The 22,083-nt window shown below is 44.9% G+C and overlaps 1 protein-coding gene across 8 annotated transcripts in view; it reads left to right on the top strand.

Annotated features, from left to right (window-relative positions):
- The window catches only part of LOC125887522 (cytosolic carboxypeptidase 4), a 668,935-nt gene that overhangs the window by 271,900 nt on the left and 374,952 nt on the right, over positions 1-22,083 (top strand). For all 8 annotated transcript variants that reach the window (XM_049574398.1, XM_049574403.1, XM_049574402.1 and 5 more), the window contains 2 exons: positions 10,206-10,371; positions 10,957-11,015. In XM_049574398.1, coding sequence (XP_049430355.1) covers positions 10,206-10,371; positions 10,957-11,015 — 225 coding nt within the window. The remainder of the gene's footprint in view (positions 1-10,205; positions 10,372-10,956; positions 11,016-22,083) is intronic.

Genomic DNA, 22,083 nt, shown 5'->3' with positions numbered 1-22,083 from the left:
AGTCTAGTGTTTTTTGGGGGGGGGGGGGTTATATTTTTTAGGGCTTTTTAGTCTTTAGGACAGACAAGCGTGGAGGGGGGAGAGAGAGAGGGAGTGACATGCAGCAAAGGGCCACAGGCTGGAGTCGAACCCAGGCCGCTGCGGCAACAGCCTTGTATATGGGGCGCCTGCTCTACCACTAAGCCACCAGTGCCCCAGAGTCTAGTGTGTTAAACCATTTGTCGGTGGGGGTGGTGGGGATCACTGAAAACAAGTTATTGATCTGAGGAAGGGTTTTCATCTTGACTGTAGCTATTCATCCTATGAGAGTGAGTGGGAGCTTGGTCCAGCGTTTGAGATCATCTTATATTTCTTTTAGCAATGGGGTGTAATTTAGGTTGAATAACTCTGACAGCCTGGAGGAAATATTAATGCCTAAATATTTGATATTGGTAGTGTTAAGTGGAAGGGGGAGATTTTGGGCTGCAGAATCCCAGGTGTGTTCAGACAGAGGTAGTACGGTTGATTTATTCCAGTTTATTGTGTAGTGTGAGATTGTAGAGAAATTGTTGATGATATTCAAAGTTTCCTGTAGTGACACGGATAGGTTCCGTAGATATAATAATAAATCGTTGGCATATAAACTAATTATATGTTGTAAACTGGCATCCTGTATCCCTTTGATTTTATTGTTTTGATGTATTGCTGCTACAAGTGGCTCAATGAAAATGGCAAACAGGGATGGAGAGAGTGGACATCCTGGTGAAGTGTGAAGTTTGGTGACATGATCCCATTTGTGGTTATTGTGGCCCTAGGTGAGGTGTACAGTGTTCTTATCCAATGGATGAACGACTCTCCAAAACCAATCTCGTGTAGGGTGCTAAATAGAAATTTCCAGTTTACCTTGTCAAATGCGTTTTCAACCTAAAGATAGAATTATGGGTTTGTTTTGTTTTTGTTGTGATATATTGATCAAGTTAAAAAGTCTATGGATGTTGTCTGATACATGTCTGTTTTTAATGAAGCCCGTCTGGTCAGGGTAGATTAGAATAGGGGTGACTGTTTCTATTCTGGCTGCAAGTGTTTTGGTAATATTTTTTAAATTGGTGTTGATGAGTGAGAGTGGGTGGTAGCTGGAAGGGTGAGTTGGATCTTTATTAGGTTTTAATAAAAGTGTCATAACAGCAGTATTCATGTGTGTAGGTATGGTGGAGGTAGTTTTAATTTCTGTAGTTACTACTAGTTACTAGTAAAATAGTGGTGATAAAATGTCCCAGAAGTATTTATAGAATTCGTCCGGAAATCCATCAGGTCCAGGTGATTTATTGTTTGGTATTTTGTCAAGGGCTTTGTTAAGTTCTGTAAGGGTAATGGGTGCATCTAAAATGTTTGCTTGTGCTTTAGGTAGTGTAGGTAATTCCAGGTTATTTAGAAAGGTATCTATTTCTGATTGGTTTCGTTCGTGATCCAAGGAGTATAGATTACTATAAAATTTGTGAAAGATGTCGTTTATTTCCTGTGGATTCTGGGTAATATTGCCTGTGGAGTTAAGTATTGACAGGATAAGTGCTTTCTCTTTTCTGTGCTGTAGTAGATTTTCCAGATATTGACTTGATTTGTTACTGTATTGAATGTTGTCATATTTGAGTTGTTGGATAAGAAACTGTTTTCTTATAATACTTTCCAGATGAGTTTTAAGTTGGTTCAATTCATTTTGTATTTGTTCATTGGGGTTATTAGTATATTGGTTTGTTAAAAGTTTAATTTGCTGCTCTAAGGTGTTTTCCAGTTCCTGTTGCTGTTTTTCTTTTGTGTGTTGAATATGATATGATTTTACCTCTTAAAACTGCTTTACCTGTTTCCCATAACAGTGATGGTGAGATTTCTGGAGAGTCGTTCATCTCCAGGAAGGACGCCCAATCTCTTTGGATCATGGAGTTAAAATCTTAATCTTCTAAGAATGATGTATTAAAACGCCATGTTGTAGGAGGTTTGATGTGTGCTTGGATGTTTATTGATAGTCAAATTGGGGCATGATCGCTGATTATAACTGAATGAATTGTGTTCTCTTGGATGTATTGGGTGAGTGAGTTACTAACAAAAAAGAAATCAATTCTGGAGTAAGACTGATGAAGGGTGGAGAAATATGAATATTCTTTCAGTGTTGGGTTTCTCATTCTCCAACTATTGCCAAGTCCATAATCATCCATGTATTGTTTAATTATTTCAGTGAAGTGCCAGTTTCTTGAGTTGCCAGAGATACTTGAGCGGTCAATTGAAGGGCTGATAACAGTATTGAAGTCTCAAGCTAATATGATGTTCGTTGATTCACCTAGTAAAGAGAAGAAGTTATGGAAAAAGGATGATTCATCATTGTTGGAGCCATAGATATAGACGAGTGTGAATGTTGTGTGGTTAAAAGATGCCTTAATGATGATAAATGTTCTGTCTAGATCAATAATAGATGTGTTATGGACAAGTGGAATGGATTTATTTACTAAAATTGAAACACCTCTTTGTTTACTGTTGTATGTTCATGAGAAAATTGATGAGAAAATTGTTGATGTGTTGTTGTTCTGAGTTTGTTAAATGATTTTCTTGTATGGGGTATATATCAGCCTTTAATTTGATGAGATCATTGATGATTTTAGTCTGATTGATTATGGAAGCCACATACATTCCATGTTACCAGGTTGAGTGTTTGCATGTTAAAATGTTGGGTGTGTCTTGTTGTGAGTAAAAGTGAGAGTTGATTATACTGAGATGGGGTAAAGAAGGGAGGGGGACCAAAGAGATGTCGGCAGAATGATCAGTAGTAGAGATAGAAAGATACAATGGTGTGGAGGGGGGGAGCAAGATGGAGAAGAAAAATATTCCAAACTGATAACCAGCAAATGTCATCCATATTTCATCCACCAAATAGCTAAGATCCCCACTCCAGATTTGGTTTATTGTCAGAGGTTTGCACATAGAGTTTAAGAGTGAATAAATCTTAGACACTAAACCTCTAGTTTGACCTCCCACATCTAGCAAAGAATGAAGTGGATTAGTTGTTAAAGCTACACCCCACGGAACCCCATAGGTTCACATTGCTAATCTGAGCCAAAGGTAAAAGAAAAATGAACTTCTTGGGACATTGTACATAGTACACAAATTATTAAAAGATCTTATTCCTTTGTCATCCCATACATCTGATAAGGTCTCAGTACCTTGTAGACCATGTGAGAACTAAAAAGGGGCATCTCCTGTAATAAGATTGAAATTATTAAACATGGGACTATGAGTGTGCCATTTTAAAGAGGTCTGAGTGTGATTTTCTCCCAGCCGCCATGTTGACGGTAAAGAAGACATAATTGGACCAAGCTGACATTTAGCGAGTTTAGGAGGCAGGGCTGAATAAACAAGATCCTGTAACTGATGAGGGTGGATTTAGAGGCATTAGCTGTGACTTGGACCAATTGATCTTATATCCAGAATTTGAACTAAATTGGGTAAAAACATCCAAAATGTGAGGAATTGAGGAGGGGGCATTATTAATATACAGTAGTATGTCGTCTGCAAATAAGGACAAAGAATGGTGTGTATAGAATAGAATAAAAATCTTTATTGTCCACTAATGTGGAAATTCATCTTTTGCCTCACGAGAACATTCGTCACAGGTTTGCACACTCAATGCAAACACAAACAAGACATACAAGGAATCCCCCCCACCATATGGCCCCACAGAAAAAACATATACCACAAGTATACACAGCTCAGTACAACAGACACTCAAGAGCTTCTCACCCCATGGACTATAGACACATGAGACATGGGGTGAGAGTGTACAACTATTACAAAAAGTGATGGGTTCAATTAGGGGATATTGCCTTATTGTTTGGACTAGAGGTTCTAAAGAAAGAGAAAATAGAAGAGGAGAGAGAGGACAGGCCTGGTGGGACCCTCTAGAGACAGGGATTGGGGTTGATATAATAATGTTGGCTATCAGCATGGCTGAAGGATTTGCATAAAGTACCTTAACCAGTTTAATGAAACCCCCGAACAAGGCCGAACCTCCCAAGCACCTCCCATAGGTATTGCCACTCAAGCCGACCAAAGACTTTTTCGGCATTGAGTGACAACACAGCACAGGGTGATTTGATATCTTTTGAAAAGTTTATACATGAAGTAATCTGCGAATATTGTCACTTGTCAGACGAGACTTTATAAAACCAGTCTGGTCGTGGTGTACAAGTTTGGTCATATGTGTCTCAATCCTAGAGGCCAAGACTTTGGCATACACCTTTACGTCTGTACATAAAACGCTCAAGGACCTATAGCTACTGCATAGGGTGGGATCCTTATTTGGTTTAGGCAAGACAGCAAGTAAAGCCATGTTGGTGTCACCAAAGAAGGACCCCTTTTTAACTACAGCAAGAATCATATCTAACATGTATTGTCCAAGCTCATCCCAGAAGGTTGAGTAAAACTTGGGTGGAATACCATCCCATCCCACAGATTTTCCCCTTTTCATGCCAAAGATGGCCGTCTTGAGCTCATTTAATGTAATAGGGGCCCCCAAGTGGTCTGCTTCCTCCTGGGATAAAGATGGGAGGTTAATGTTTCCCATAAAGTTGTTACTCTCATCAACATCTAGAGTCACTTCTGAGGAATAGTTAGAAAAAAAAGTGTTTAAAATTCTGTGTTAATTTCCTTCGGGCCTGTTAACAGGCCCTGTGCAGAACTAATTGAAGTGATATTTGAGAATTTTTCATTTTGTCTTAATCTCAAAGCAAGGAGGTGGCTAGGTCTTGGGCCATTAAACTAGTAATTCCTCCGAGTCCTTAATATTCTGCTCTCTGCCTTAACAAGGAGTTCAGTTCAGAACAGATAGTATTAATGGTTAATATTACACTGTCAGACAATGAAACTTGTTGTTTATGCTCTAATTCGATTAGTTGTGCCTCCGGTTCATTTATCTTAGTTATCTCTGAGGGTAATCCTGGACAACACAGTAATGTGATCAGAAAGAGGGGTAAAATTACTGAACTATGAATTAGGCAGAAGTAAACACATAACCAATGCGGGAGTAAGTCCTGTGTCTATGAGAGTAAAAGCTGTATTGGGTCACTGATGGATTAATAGCACGAAATGTGTCTATATAAAAAAGGCTGAGGTCTGCAATAAGTTTATTTGGAGTAGATGCAGAAGCATTCTGTGATTGTTGAATTGAATGGCCAAAATGGTTAAGGGTGGGGTCAACAGTGGCATTCATATCTGTTCTGTGTATTAGGGAAAACTCCTGCATACTGGATAAAAGGTCTGACAGATGTGTAAAAAATTCCGGGTCAGAATCATCATTAGCTTTCCAAGATGGTTAAAGACAAAGTATGCCTCAACACTGCTAAAGAACCTCTGGTTTTGGAAGTAAAGGAGCTAGAAGCAGCCACATAATAATTTTTGTTACTAAAATGGGAGATATCATTGCTTACTGCTTTACTGCATAAAAAGTCTAAACAAGCAGCATGCTTGACTGGATTATTGAGCCCGTTTGTATTAAAACTAGCAAGCTATAGTGTAGCTATGATGGAAAAACCTTAATTGCAGCAAGAGAAAGAGAGAGAGAAGTGGAAGTAAATCTGTCCCCAAAATAAAGTTGAGGCCATAAGGTAAACAATACCATCTCCCTGCCGCCAAACCCAATAATGAACAGTAACTCCCTCTGAGATGCAACAAGTAAGAGAACCAGAAACAAAAACATAGTCACTCAATAGAATATCAAAAATAACCCAGAAAAAAACCCTTACTGTCAGACACCTGGCACTGAGAAAGCTGGTTAAGCCCAGACAACAATGCCCATTCCCTAGAATGAAATAAGGTATTATACCTAATAACAGAATTACAGTCCGTCAACTTTAAAAGAACATTGGCAACATTGTGGGTTAAATTTAAGTGTAGCTGGAAAAAAGGAAGAAAAGAAAAAAAAATACCCAGAGATAAATAAAAATATATTTTGCAATATTGGATGTTGCAACAATAAGTTCTTTGTCACATACGAACCACATTTTACCCCGTTAAAGGGTTTTTTGGGGGGAGTTTTTCCTTATCTGCTGTGAGGGTCCTAAGGACAGAGGGATGTCGTATGCTGTAAAGCCCTGTGAGGCAAATTGTGATTTGCGATATTGGGCTTTATAAATAAAATTGATTGATTGATTGATTGATTTTAAGTGTAATAACAATTGAAGATTTTTTTTTAGAAATAAGAAATGAAACTATGTTCACACACTTGCCTGTCAATGCTCACACATCAACCAGAGCAAAGAGCAAAAAGAGAGGGAAAAAAAGGAGTCCCATTGGCTCGGGTTTAAAGCACTGGAGTCCGTATTCTTACATCAGTCATCATCATCTCCTCGTTTATTGATGAAGTCTACGGCTTCTTGGCGAGTGTCAACTACATATTGAGCGGATCCGCGGAATCAGCTTCGGCCTGGCAGGATACAACAGGAGCATCTGGAAACCCAACTTCCTCGCTGCCTCAATGGATGAAGAGAATTTGCGGAGGCAAGTGAACGTGAAGTTGCTGTAGTCCGCCATGAGGTGGATGTCTTTACCACCAAGTTTCAGGGGACAACATTGGGCTGCCTGGAGAATACGGTATCGGTCGGAATACCGGAGCATGTTACAGATGAGTGTCCTGGGTGAAGAGGAGTTGTCCCGCTGGGGCCCAGTGCAGTGAGCCCTCGCAATTTCAATATTTTGGTCATCCAAAAAAGGAAACCAAGGGATGTGGTTATGTACTGACAGGTGTTGGAGCCCTCCATGCCCTCCGGAATCTCTCTGATTCGGATGTTATTGTGGCGGTTCCAGTCCTCTACATTGGCAAGTTTAAATTCCAGCTCTGTTATCTTACCCCTGTTGTCCACACTGTTCTTCTCTGTGGTGTAAATACGCTTGGAAAGAACTGAAACATCTGAACGTAGTTTAGATACATCCTTTGTGCAGGAGGAGATGTCATGGCACATTTTGTTCAGTGTATCGTTCAGTTCTGTGAACTTGGATTCCATGAAATGGCGTTGCTCGGCCATGGCGAGCTTGATTGTGGTAGTTAGCTTCTCCTCCATACCACTGTTGGGTTTGTTCGATGTTTCACTTGAATTTGTGTTGGGTTGCTTGGCTGACCATGGTTGTTTAGGTCTCTGAGACTGCATTGTTGGATACTCGTACTCGTCGTCCTCTGCTTATCCGGGTCCAGGTCGCGGGGGCAGCAGCCTCAGCAAAGAAGCCCAGACAGTCCTCTCCCCAGCCACTTCCGTCAGCTCTTCTGCGGGAACCCCGAGGCGTTCCCAGGCCAGCCGTGTGATGTAGTCCCTCCAGCATGTTCTGGGGTGGCCCCGAGGTCTCCTCCCAGTTGGACACGCCCAAAACACCTCCCAAGGGAGGTGTCCGGAAGGCAACCTTGCCAGATGCCCGAACCACCTCAACTGGCTCCTCTCGATGTGGAGGAGCAGCGGCTCTACTCCGAGTCCCTCCCGGATGTCTGAGCTCCTCACCCTATCTCTAAGGCTGAGCCCAGCCACCCTACGGAGGAAACTCATTTCTTTTCGTTTGTACTCGCGATCTCATTCTTTCGATCACTACCCAGAGCTCGTGACCATAGGTGAGGGTTGGAACGTAGATCGACCGGTAAATTGAGAGCTTCGCTTTCTGGCTAAGCTCCTTCTTCACCACAACCGACCGGTTAAGCGCCTGCATTAACTGCTGACGCCGCCCCAATCCGCCTGTCAATCTCCCGCTCCATCCTACCCTCACTCGTGAACAAGACCCCGCGATACTTAAACTCCACCACCTGAGGAAGGACCTCCCCCCTGACCTGGAGTGGGCAATCCACCCTTTTCCGACTGAGGACCATGGCCTCAGACTTGGAGGTGCTGATTCTCATCCCAGCCGCTTCACACTCGGCTGCGAACTGCCCCAGCAAGAGCTGGAGGTCACTGTTCGATGGAGCTAGAAGGACCACGTCATCCGCAAAAAGCAGGGACGAGATCCTCCTGTCACCAAACCTGACACCCTCCACCACTCGGCTGCGCCTACAAATTCTGTCCATAAAAGTTATGAACAAAACCGGTGACAAAGAGCAGCCCTGGCGGAGTCCGACTTACTGCCAGCCATGCAAACCAGACTCATGCTCCTTCGGTACAGGGACTGGATGGCCCTTAGCAAGGGGCCACCAACCCCATACTCCCAGAGCACCCCCCACTGGATGCCCCTGGGGACACGGTCGTAAGCCTTCTCCAAATCCACAAAACACATGTGGACTGGTTGGGCAAACTCCCATGCCCCCTCCAGCACCCTGGCGAGGGTAAAGAGCTGGTCCACGGTTCCACGTCTGGGACGAAAACCACATTGCTCCTCCTCAATCCGAGGTTCAACTATCGACCGGACCCTCTTCTCCAGCACCCTGGAGTAGACCTTACCGGGTAGGCTGAGGAGTGTGATCCCCCTGTAGTTGGAACACACCCTCTGGTCCCCTTTCTTGAAGATGGGGACCACCACCCCGGTCTGCCACTCCAGAGGCACTGCCCCCGATGTCCACGCAATGTTGCAGAGGCGTGTCAGCCAGGACAGCCCTACAACATCCAGAGCCTTGAGATATCCAGGATGAATCTCATCCACCCCCCGGGCTCCGCCGCCTCTGAGTTGTTTCACTACCTCAGCAACTTCTGCCCCAGAAATTGGATGACCCGCCCCCGAGACCCCCATCTCTGCTTCCTCACTGGAATATGTGTTGGTGGGATTGAGGAGCTCCTCAAAGTATTCCTTCTACCGCCCGACAATGTCCCCAGTTGACGTCAGCAGCTCCCCGCCCCCACTGTAAACAGTGTGAGCAAGTTGCCGCCTTCCCCCTCTGAGGCACCGCACGGTTTGCCAGAACCTCTTTGTAGCCAATCGATGGTCTTCCTCCATGGCCTCACTGAACTCCTCCCACACCCGAGTTTTGCCTCCACGACTGCCGCCGCTGCGCTCCGCTTGGCCCGCCGGTACCCGTCAGACCCACAGAGCAACCATGCCCTGTAGGCCTCCTTCTTCATCCTGACAGCTTACCGCCACGACTGGCCCCAGCGGCCTTGCGGCCACAGCTCACAACCACTGCCTCGACAATGGCAGAGCAGAACAAGGCCCATTTGGACTCAATGTCCCTCTCTGCCCTTGGGACGCGGTCGAAGCTCTCCCGGAGGTGGGAGTTGAAGATCATCTGGACAGGTTCTTCCGCCAGGCGTTCCCAGCAGACCCTCACTGTTTGTTTGGGCCTGCCAGGTCTGCGCAGCGTCTTCCCCCACCATCTGACCCAACTCACCACCAGGTGGTGATCAGTTGGCAGCTCTGCTCCTCTCTTCACCCAAGTGTCCAGAACATATGGCCGCAGGTCAAATGATACGACTACAAAGTCGATCATTGACCTGCGACCTAGGCTGTCCTGGTGCCACGTGCACCGATGGACATGCTTATGTTTGAACATGGTGTTAGTTATGGCCAAACTGCAACCCGCACAGAAGTCCAGTAACTGAACACCACTCGGGTTCCGGAACTATGTGTTGAGCCGGAGCTATGTGTCGAGGTGAGGTCCCAAGAGCCAACTTCTGTAACCGAGGATCGGACCGCCAAGGCCCCCACCTTGGTCTGCTGCCCAATCCACAATGCACCGAACCCTTCTGGATCCCTCTGCGGGTGGTGGGCCTGCAGGAGGACGAGCCCATGTAGCCGGTTGGATATTCGTGTTTAAAACACAGAGAAAGGTTGAACTGTTATGTAAGATTAGATGGTTTGGGGAAGAAGGGGTGAGAGCAACAAACCTATGCGGCCATCTTGTCTTCAGGTCACGTGGCCCCTTGCAGAATTGTATGTTTTGAAAAAAGATTATAACTTGGTGCTCTTTTAAGTACCTGCATATAAATTCAAAGCACTGAATTTGTTCCATTGATAAACATTGTCCCATCGTGCAACACAAAATGAAAAAGGAGCTCTTACAGGTGGACATACACACACAAGGTTTAAGGGACAGTTAAAAGTCATAGCACAAATATTCAAAAGACTTTCACAAGCTGTTTGTGAAGTATTCAATTTAAATAATGCAGGGTCCTCCCAAGATTCCGTTTGATCGATATAAATTGTCACATTTTAGAACAAGACAGTACAAACCTTTGATTTTTGTATAGATGGATCTATTCACTGAGTTTGTTCCTCTGCAGACATGTTTGCTGAGTAAAGATATGGAATCTCTGGTAGAGTCCTCTGTGCAGCTGATGAGGAAATGTCTTCCAAAAACTCCTCTGCCACTGACATCAGATCAGTCTGCATACACCTTCCCCTTGCCTGGATGGCCACAAGCTGTCCCAAATATGGATGCTGAACCAGGTACAGTATCAGTATTCACTTCATGTCAAGATTCAGCAGAAGGACCTTTGAGCAGTTACTGACTTGGATGTGCAGATTTATAAAATATGTAAAATAGTGACACAATTCATAAATATACAATACAATACTTTCATTTTGGGATTTTTTTTTATGGCAGTATTCCAACCAGATTGGCTGGCTGATCCCATTGGAACTAACTGATTGAAAAGTGAATTGTATATAACAGAGGGCACTGCATTTCTCAGTGTGTTTTCTTGTTTGGTGTATTGTGGATATAGTGTGGTCCATATACTCAGTAACAGAAAAAAATAACCCTCATTTTTAAGACATCCTTTGTCCCCAGTGCCTCCTGTTGAAATTATTTTATTTCTTTGCCTTAAGTTGATTCCCATTAGTTAGAAATCCATTTTATTAATTAACTATGTAATTTCACTGATGTGCAGATGTTCAAACTGTGCAAGTATAGACACTGTATACATGTTTGGAATTCCCTGCAAAGTTTTACAAAGTTCACCTTACTTAAACTCTTGAGTGGCTACAGACACAGTCATCCAGAACACTGACATTGGCTGCTCTGTTTTCTAGATGACAGCAGTGGGGAAAGTGATGATGAGGAGGCTGAACATAACCAAGAGGTGGAGTATGTAAGTATGTAAGGCTTTCAGTGGCCCTATATTTGTGAGTTATTACTTTCAATAACCAAATTGTACCACAAACGCCAGTGTTAATGTAATTTTATGTGTTAATTGACCTGCTTTTTACGACTCTAAAAAATAAACTCAGCACAAAAAGTAAGGGAATTTGTGTTTGGTAGATTATTTCTTTGTTGCAACAATGCTTCTAGGCAATAAATCTTACACCATTGGAAAGCCTGTTTATTTTGAAATGGTGCCACATTTGTAAGGAACATGCATTTGTGGGATGAGCCAGATTTGGCCCGCGGGACCCCTGATGTGCTGACATACTGTTGTAAGCGTGTTATGTAATTTCCGGTGTTTCTGTGATAGCGTCTCTGTGCTGCTCTCAGCAAACTCCCACCAGCTTGTTTTCTGTTTCTACACACTTCAGTTGCTTAACATCTACTTCACATCTTAACCCACACTAGTTCTGTTTAAGCACTTATAGCTCTCCTCTCTTTAACGACTCTCTTGCTAATCTTAGCTGTTGTTTGCACGTTATTAGCCTTGTTAGCTACATTAGCTTAACACTTAGCGATGGCTTCTCCCTCTCCTGCTCTTTCTTGCTCAGTGTGCCAGATGTTCAGTTATGCCTCTGCCTCCTTTAGCGACAGTGGTAAATGTAACAAGTGTAGTTTATTTGATGCGTTGGAGGAGAGGCTTAGTGAATTGGAAGCGTGATTTCGCACCATGGAAATCAGTCTGTAGCTGCGGTAGTTAGCCAGCCCCCTGTAGCCAGCGCGGAGCCACTTAGCATAGCCTCTGCTAGCGGTCCCCCGGTAACCCCCATGCAGCTGGGAGGTTGGGTAATTGTAGTGAAGCGTAGTACCAAGCTGAAGCCCACTGTTCACCACCAGCCTGTTCATGTTTCCACCCATTTTTCCATGTCTCAGTGACACACCTGCTGAGGAGAAAACTCTGGTCATTGGCGGATCTATTTTGAGAAATGTGAAGTTAGCAACACGAGCAACCATACTCAGATGTATCCCTGGTGCCAGAGCGGGCGACACTGAGTCAAATTTAAAACTGCTGGCTGAGGCTAAACGTAGATTTAATAAGATTGTTATTCACTTCGGCGGCAATGACACTCGGTTACGCCAATCGGAGGTCACAAAAATTAATGTTGCCTTGGTGTGTGAATATGCTAAAATTATGTCGGACTCCGTAGTTTTCTCTGGACCCCTCCCAAATTGGACCACTGATGAGATGTTTAGCCGCATGTCATCATTTAATCACTGGCTGTCCAGGTGGTGTCCAGCAAACAATGTGGGTTTTGTTAATCATTGGCAAACTTTCTGGTGAAAACCTGGTCTGATTAGGAGAGACGGCATTCATCCCACTTTGGATGGAGCTGCTCTCATATCTAGAAACCTGCCAACTTTATTAGTAATTCAAAACCCTGACAACCCAGAGTCGAGACCAGGAATCAGAGTCACAATCTTACACACTTCTCTGAGCTTTTAGTGCAGTTATCCACCCATAGTTTTACACAAATGGTGTCTGTCCTCCAACCACCTAAATTAGCTAAATCTAAAATTAAACAAAGAGGAGTTGTGCATAACAACCTAATAAAAATTAAAACCTCTTCTGTGACAGAAAGACAAAACAGGAGAATTAAATGTGGACTGTTAAATATCAGCTGTCTAACATCAAAAGCAGTGTTAGTAAACAAATTAATATCAGATAATCATATTGATTTACTCAGCCTCACTGAAACCTCGCTGTGTCAAGATGAATATGTCAGTCTAAATGAATCCACTCCTCCCAGTCATAATACTACCCATATCCCTCGAGGCAGCGGCCGAAGAGGGGGAGTTGTATCCATTTTTAACTCTAGTCTGTTAATCAGCTCTAAACCTAAACTAGATTATAATTCCTTTGAAAGCCTTGTTCTTAGTCTTTTACACCCGACCTGGAAAACCTCACAGCCACTTTTATTTGTTATAACCCCAGGTTTCTTTTCAGCACTGTAGCCAGGCTGACTGAGAATCACAGCTCTATTGAGCCTTGTATTCCTGTAGCCCTTAGCACTAATGATTCTATGAGCTTCTTTAATGACAAAATTCTATTAGAGGCAAAATGCATTATCTCCTGGCCTCAAACGGAAGCAATCTGCCCTCAAACACCGCTGTAAAACCTGATATATATTTAGATAGTTTCTTCCCGATTTCTCTTAAACAATTGACCACAATGATTTTTTCATCCAAATCATCAGTGTCTCTTTGAGCCCATCCCAACTAAGCTACTTAAGGAAGTCTTACCTTTAGTCAACACTCACATATTAGACATGCTGAATACATCTTTATTGACAGGCAATGTGCCACAGTCCTTTAAGGTAGCTGTAATTAAACCTCTTCTAAAAAAGCCCACCCTGGATCCAGAGGTGTTAGCCAACTTTTGAGAGTGTGAGCCCTGGAAAGACTGAGTGCACGCAACATAATCCCTCAGTGCCCTCAATGGGCACAATATAAGCACGCCAGCATCCCCCTGTAGCGGGGCCTGACCAGGTTGAAATGCGCTGCTCTCAATCACTCGATTCACCGTTTGAGGGTTCACCACTTTAGGAAGAAATGAGGGGTTAGGCCATAAAGACACACTCGAGTCACCAGCCTTCCATCTCAAACAAGACTCACTCACAGATAGAGCATGCAGTTCACTCAATCTCTTGGCCAAACACACAGCCAAGAGAAAAGTAGTCTTATGGGAAAAAAACCTAAGACTAGACTGTTCCATGGGCTAATAAGGGGCCTGCCTCAGGGACCTCAGCACCACAGGGAGATCCCACGATGGAGCCCTGGGGGTCCTACTTGGTCGCAGCTGGTATGCCCCTCTAAGGAACCGAGGGACCAAAGGGTGTCTCCCTACTGTAGTGCCCCCAACAGCCTCATGGAAGAAGGAAATAGCAGTGGTGTACACATTAATCGTGCCGGGAGCCCTCTCTGAGTCCAAAATGGACTGCAGAAAGCAAAGAACCAGCTCAATTGGACAAGTGAGTGGATCCACCTGGTTGTTGCGACACCACACAGAGAATACCTTCCACTTCAGCCCGGGCATTGCCTAGGGTTCTCAGGACAGCCTCATCTAACCCCTGAGGGAGGGACTGAGAAGGGGCCAAACCCAAAGCTGCAGAAACTCCGGTTTGGGATGCCATATCTGACCCCCCATCTGACCCTGACTGGCAGGGCCCATGACTGACCGTGAACCAGGCAAAAGAGTACTGGGAACCAGTGCCTCCTGGGCCACTTGGGGGCTATCAACAGCACCCTGTAGTGGCCCAGGGTAACCCGGTTGAGTAACAGAGGGATCAGAGGGAATGCCGGAAAAGCGAAACAACCCTTCCGGCCATTCTTGAGACAGTGCATCCAAACCCAGGGGACCTGCCTGACTTTCCAGGGAGAACCACATCCTGCAGTGGGTCGTCGCCCACCCAGGGTGACATCCACAGACCGTACACCATCCTGCCTTGCCAGACTGCCCCCCAACCTGTGAGGTAAGCATCTGTGGTCACCACTGATCTCCTTGATGGCATGTTCCCAAGGGGAACCCGCCTTGAGACATGTATGTGTCACCCAAAGTTTCACCTGCCTGTGCAATTTTGGGTGGAGTTTGAAGGCATTCAGCCACCTCTGCAGTGGCAGAGCCCTGAGGAGGCCCAAAGGAACAACAGCCACTGTGGCCGAAATCATCCCCAGCAGCCTCTGAAAAAGAAACCAATGCTAATATAGCACTTATCATACCCACCAGACTAATAAATTAGGTAGGATACCAGAGTTAACATGTAGATGGACTAGTTGTAGGTTGAGGTTCAGCTTTGGGAGCTGGTGAGAATGGATGAGACACACACGGTGTTTGCAATGACAAGAGAGTGTATTGACAAAATATGTACAAAAAAATACAACAAAAATGCTTTTAAGTGTATTGATAATAACTAAAGAATTAATTAAACAAAACAAAGGCCTTGAATAGAAAAATATTTACAGAGGTTCCATATGGTAAGTCACAGTCTACTAGTAGCAAATTTTACATTTCACAGTGCAGTTTTAATTCTAGCCAATGTTACTCAACTCGTTATCGATCAGACCACAATCAATACTCACAGAGCAAAACACAATTTGCCCAATACCGTATTTCCATAAACACTCATTTCTCAAAGAACTTTTAATAAATATGATTGTCAGTGCAAAAGGTAGTTTTTCCCAAAAGTGAGAATACTGCACAACCCAGGGAATTAATGCTCAATAGTCACTTCAGTATGGGAGTAACAGCTAATTGAGGAGGAAAGTCCAACCACACCACCTGGTTGCCAGCCAGGCTTGCAGCCTGTGTGTGTCTTAGCTGCTCTTGGTAATTTCTGGGTAGCTCGCCATCCATTTCAGTTGATCTTCAGCTTCTTCATCATCATCATCATCATCATCATCAACAACAAGCCTGACCTGACCATGAACAAGTACACAATCATTCATCCATCCTGTGTGTTTAATTCCTCCTGGTTAGTCCATAAACACACTAATTTGCTCACCAGTGTCCCGTCACATCCAGCATGAGTTTCCAGCAACAGCACAGCATCACATCATCCAAACAAGGCAGTTGAACTGTTAAACAATGGAAGGAATTGCTGATTAGCATCTGTGTTATCGGCGTTAGCTGTGTTAGCGATGCTAGCGGCGTTAGCTGTGTTAGCAATGCTAGCGGCGTTAGCTTTGGCTGGTTAGCAGTAGCATTTAGCATCAGTTGCTCACACTCACCGACTCCTCTCAGTGTGCAGCATAACATGAGAGTTTGTCCTGCTTCCTCCTACAGTCACTGTCTTCCCGCTCCAGCATTGAAGAGTTCCGACCTCCATCTCTAGTCCTCCTTTCTCTGTGTTTCTGCTCTTATTACCAACCGTACGTGTAGCGTGTGGTTATCTGCTGGTGTGCTGCCGTGTACTGAGCCTGGTAGCCTCTTCTCATTTATCAGAAGGAAAGGGACAGGGCTCAGGTGAGGGACACCACTGTTGATTGGTTCCACTCAAATGATTGGCAGACCACATAGCCTATGTGGTTTCACACATTCACCAGCGTTACACTAACCTCCTGCCAAGACAGAACCAATCCAGGAGGGCCAGAATTTTCATCACCCTCTGAGGGGTGAGGGATGCCATCATTGTGAGGGATTTCAGAGAAAGAGCCACAAAAACTGCTTGCTGCCATGGCTCAAGGTTGCTTTTCTTCACATTTACCTTGAAACCCAAGGACTGCACATGTGAGATCACTCTCCATGTGTCTTCTGTGACTTGGCTGCGGGATGGAGCACAAATTAGCCAATCATCCAAGTAGGGAAGGATCTTGATCCCCAACAACTGGAAAGGAGACAAGGCAGCCCCCACCACCCTGGTAAACATCTGAGGTGAGAGGGAAAGGCCAAATGGCAGGACCTTGAAATGATAAGTTTGGCCTTGGAAGGCAAAACGAAGAAAGGGTCCCTGACAACGTTCTTGTGAAACCCTGAAAAAGGAGGGGTGCGCTGGCGAAACTGAATTCTGTACCCCTTTGATACAGTAGCCAGTACCCATGGGTTTGACACTGTTTCTTCCCAGCTTTCCAGGCATAGCTGGGAACAGGTTTCGGCGGCTGACCCCCGCACATCCCTAGTCGAAGCCCCCCTGAGGTCCTGGACCTTTGGTGGGGCGCTTCTTCTGGGGCATATCCCGAGCTGAGGAGCGAGGCTGGGACCCTTGCCAGCGCTGCGAAGGTTGCCTGGAACCACCAGAGGCCAAGAACTCCAACAACCGGCTCCTACCAGAAGCCCATGGCTCCTGGCAAGTCCAGGATGACTCTGGGGTAGGCTGGGAGCCCCTAGATTTCCAACTGGTGGCCACAGCCCTGCTGAATGTGTGCCAAACAGAAACCCTTGTACGCTGGGATTATTCAGTCTTATCCAGCACACCCTGGGAGTCAGGGTGAAACACATGTGCCGGCACAATCGTCATATTGGTCAGCTCCTTCCAAATGTTTTCAGGCAGAGATGTCTGTGCTAACTAAATCTGCTTCCGTGACATCATCATCGCATTACCAATGTCCCTTGTAAGCTGAGAATGGGTGACAAGAGCAGCATCAATCAGGCTCATGGTATTCTGGTCATCAGGATTGGCAGTCCTCATAAGAGCTGCCAATAAAATAGCGAGAGCATTTCCCGAGCGGGCTGCTCGTGTGGCTGCAATATATGACCAACACACCAATCGGTCAGTATTGTAGCACTCACACTCGCAGTCATACACTCTGGACCCAGAGATGTCAAGGTTGCCATTTCCCACTCTACAGGAGGCATATCCCCTAAACCGGAGCATACTGGGTCTAAGCCAACCTCCGACAACTGGCATTAAACTGGGGCACCCCACTGGGTGCATTCCATGCCTTCCTGAGCATCTGCAAATACTCCCCCGCCACAGGCACAGAGACAAATTGCTGGGAATGCTGGGACTGAGAAGTGCCTGCCCAAACCCCGTCCACTGGGTCAGGAGCTTCCACGGGAACACTGAGACCCACAATTTTTGCTGCACTCATAACCCTTGAGATGACATCCATGGGTGAGGGCTCACTGTCACCCATATTGCTGAGGCTGGACGCCCCCCAAGGTGAGTGTTCAGATTCAGCAGCACCCCCAGACTGCTCATCACCCTCAAAGGGTGAATCATTGGCATAAAGAGAGAGAAAACCAGGCAGAACTGCACCATCATCCTGATAAGGGGATAGCCTGACAGGGGAGGGGTCTTCTGAGCACACTTGCACCGATGTGGCAGCCTTAGCGGGTCGGGCTTGGCGCAGACTGCGGAGCATGTGTCTTACCTGAGCCCCGCTCGCGGTCAGGGGTGTGCTCCTGCCTACGCTGCAGGGAACATTTCTTTGAAGCATGTCTCCTTTCCCTTGGCTGAGCAGGTTTTGGCAGAGACAACCTGTGTGAGAGCGGGCAGATGGAGGTGGCTTTAAAATGTCTCGAACTCCTCCCTTTTATTCCAAACCGTGGGTCCAATCATCAATCTGAGCATACCAGCAGGGAGATACACTTGTCCTGAACACAGCCATGTAGGTTTTATGTTTGTGGAGTAAAAAATGTGATCTTGGTCACAAGTTTAAGATGACTAGCTCACAGCTGACAATTTCACCACATTTGCTTGTTAGTTTCAGAGGTACTAGCTCACTTCCTGTTGGATTTAGGTCAGGGTTGTCAGCGCATGATTTGTAGGTCTCAATGAGACGAACAAGGCAGTTTTAGTTTGATCTTTCTACAACATTTCTACGTGCCTCAGTGGCCATTTTAGTGTGTCTAGGTGGCATGAAGATTGTCAGAAGGTTTTGTGGCACTTCACCTGAAAGAGCCCATAAAATCCAAACCGTTTGAGTCATGAAAAAGTTATTCAGAAGATCTGTTCAGCAGGAGTTGGCCTGTAATATGGGCTTATTTGAAGCCGATACGATAAACGGTGTAGGAGGAAATATTTTTTGAAAAAGAGAATTTGTGAAAAACGACATCTTACCTTAAAAGGGCAAATAGCTCATTTCCTGTTAAATTTAGGTCAGGGGTGTTGCATGTGATTTGTAGGTCTTGATGAGACAAACAAGCCAGCTTTGGTTTGATCTTTCTGCGCGATTCCTACAGGTCACAGCGGCCATTTTAGTGTGTGTAGGTGGCACAAATATCGGCAAGAGGTTTTGTGGCACTTCACCTTGAAGAGGCCATAAAATCCAAATCATTCGAGTAATGACAAAGTTATACAGAAGATCTGCTCAGCAAGAGTTGGCTTGTAATGTGTACGTGTTTGAAGCCGATATGATAAACGGTGTAGGATAATATATTTTTTGAAAAGTGTGAAAAAGAGCATTTTTGAGGTAAAATCTTACTTTGAAAGGGCAAATAGCCCACTTCCTGTTGGGTTTACGTCAGGGGTGTCAGCGCGTAATTTGTAGGTCTTGATTAGACGAACAAGCCAGTTTTGGTTTGATCTTTCTGCGCAATTCCTACAGGCTGCAGTGGCCATTTTAGTATGCCTAGAGGGCTAGGTGGTGCTAGAGAGGCCATTTTGGCACTTTAGGGGTTCATTTGCTCATTTTATCAAATTTCTCGCCAGTCCTGACATGCGTGCCAATTTTGATGAGTTTTTGAGCATGTTTAGGCGGTCAAATTCCAGCTCAAAGAGGCGGCAGGAGAAAGACTAAAGAAAGAAAAAATAATAATAATTAAAGCTGCAAGCAGCGTTTGGCGGGACCTCGCACTCACGCCCGTTTCGGCCCCCAGCATATGTCGTCACTGTGAATTATTTAGAAATACCAAACGTATTGCCACAAACATCAGAAAATCCTTACAGAGCTGAACGTTTTCATGTTTCACCTCAATAAACTCTGGCACCTAAAGGGTTAAAATGGAGTTTGTGTGTGACAGCGGTTGCCATGTGCACCTGGCAGAAGAGCAGAGACAGACAGAGACAGAACACAGAGAAGAGACCTGTTTTAGTGGAGATTTAACTCCTCGAACAAGTTCTTCCCATTCCCAAACCGTTGATTAAGTTATACCGAAGATCTGATCAGTTAAGGTGGCATGTGTGTGTCTTTAAAGCCGATACAATAAATGGTGTAGGAGGAGATGTTTTTTTAAGAGCATGTTTGAGGCGAAATCTTACTTTGAAAGGGCAGATAGCTCACTTCCTTTTGGAATTAGGTCATGGGTGTCAACGCGTGATTTCTAAGTCAAACACACCAGTTTTGGTTTGATCTTGATACGACATTCCGACGGGCTGCAGTGGCCAGTTTAGTGCACCTAGGTGGCACTAGAGAGCCCATTTTGGCACTTTAGGGGTTGATAATGTGTATTTTCTTTTTCAAATGAAGATTCTGCTGCTGTAATCTGTCCTTTAAAGATTGTGAGACACACAGACCAGAGAGCCCTGTGGCTGTATCTGTGTGTGCAGCCGTTGTCATGGTGATTAATGACTTGCCTGCACCTGTGGCAGACACAGACATGTCAGGAGAGCAGATCACCAAAGGCTGTTTATAAAGGGATTTAACTCCTCGAACAAATGCTTCGCATACCCAAACCATTGGTCCAAGCAAGAAAATAAAGTGATTTTGAGAGACAGCCACGTCTCGTGAACGTACGTGTCGCGTTTTATATTTCTCGAGTCAAAAATGTGGTCAGAGGAGCGAGTTTAAAATGTGTTGCACCTAAGTTGTTTCCAGAAATTTCTCCTCAGAGTTTACATAGGAGTGAATGAGAAAAAAATCGGCGCTCCCTTCGCTTTGGAGCCACTCAGCAAAAATGTGTACATGTGAGAGATTCCATGTCAACATATCTGTGAGCTGGACAAATTTTCCTACGTTTTGTGGTATAAATTATGTCTGTACATTGAAAATTGTGGCCATGGCAGCGAGTTAAAGACAAAAGTTTTAGACGATTTTTAGAGCCCTCTCCACTCTAGCTCACAGCATTCCATGCAATACACACCCATTGTAAACTGAGAATTTCTCCACTTTTGCTCATGGTACTTTGAGAGGCACCGATGAAAAACGGTAAAAGATATGAAAAAGATGAAAACATGAGTGAATAGATGAGACCTGTGGCAACATTTGAGAGTTGGAATGGAATCTGTAACACAAAGTATGGAGACGCTGTAAATGCTAGAAAAAACCCTAAGATTGGTGTCTTTCTTCCCCCTGCTGCCATTCATTTCCTATGGGACAGCTTTCGAAGATCGTCAGGACGTTTTTCTGACATCTCACCTTATGGAGACCATAAAATCCAAACTAAGCGAGTAATGAAAAAGTTACGAATAAGATTTGATTAGAATGAGTTGATCTGTCATCTGTGCAAGTTTGAAGCCGATTGGATAAGCGATATGAGAAGAAGATTTTTTAGGAAAGGCAGTTTTAAGGCAAAATCTTACTTTGAAAGGGCAAATACGTCACTTCCTGTTGGATTTAGGTCAGGGGTGTCAGCGCGTGATTTTTAGGCCTTCATGAGACGAACACGCCACTTTTGGTTTCATGTTTCTACGACATTCCTACAGGCCGTGGCAGCCATTTTTGTGTGCCTAGGTGGCGCTAGAGAGCCCATTTTGGCACTTTAGGGGTTAATGTCATGATTTTCTAAAATTTTTCACCGGTTCTGATGTGCGCGCCAATTTTGGTGAGTTTTTGAGCATGTTTAGGTGGTCAAATTCCAGTTCAAAGAGGCGGCGGGAGAAAGAATAATAAAGAATAAACGGAGCAAAAACAATAGTGCCTTCGGCAAGGACTGGTCTGTAGGAATAAACGCAGCAAAAACTATAGGGAGGGTCCTCGCCTTTGGCGAGGACTGCTTTGTGAGTAGTCCACTGCTGTTGGGCCCGGTCACTAATAAACGCACGCAGCAAAAACAAGAGGACTGCTCCTTGAGCAGTCCTCTGCCTCTAGGCTCGGTCCCTAATAATAATAATAATAATAAACACAACAAAAACAATAGTGTCCTCGCCTTTGGCGAGGACTGGTCTGTGAGAATAAATGCAGCAAAAACTATACGGGGGGTCCTTGCCTTTGGCGAGGACTGGTCTGTGACTAGTCCACTACTGTTGGAGTCGGTCCACAATAAACACACGCAGCAAAATCAAGAGGGTCCTCGGCGAGGACTGCTCCTTGAGCAGTCCTCTGCCTCTAGGCTCAGTCCCTAATTAAAGCGGCGAGCAGCATTGGGCGGGACCTCGGCCTCACGCCGTTTCGTCCTCCAGCTCACATAGACAGTTCAAGACAAAAATTTTAGACGATTTTAGCCCTCTCTCCACTCTAGCTCACAGCTTGCTAAAACTTTAGATTTTGACAAGATATAATTTTAAAGAACTAAAGTCGGTCCCCTGGTGCTGTACTGTGGCTGTGTGTGGTTATGTGGTTCTTTAGCCACTAAGGAGAGGTGCAATTGAATGTGAGAGGATGATAAATCACTCAATAGACCTCTGAACAATGTGTCCCCCTCACTTCTGAAATGATGGCTACGCCCCTGCTGAGTCAGTCACTGAGAGGGAGAGACAAGC

This window comes from Epinephelus fuscoguttatus, linkage group LG4, assembly GCF_011397635.1.
Source record: "Epinephelus fuscoguttatus linkage group LG4, E.fuscoguttatus.final_Chr_v1".
Taxonomy (NCBI): Eukaryota; Metazoa; Chordata; class Actinopteri; order Perciformes; family Serranidae; genus Epinephelus; species Epinephelus fuscoguttatus.
The sequence above is the reverse complement of the archived record's forward strand: the minus strand, read 5'-3'. Positions and strand labels throughout refer to the sequence as shown.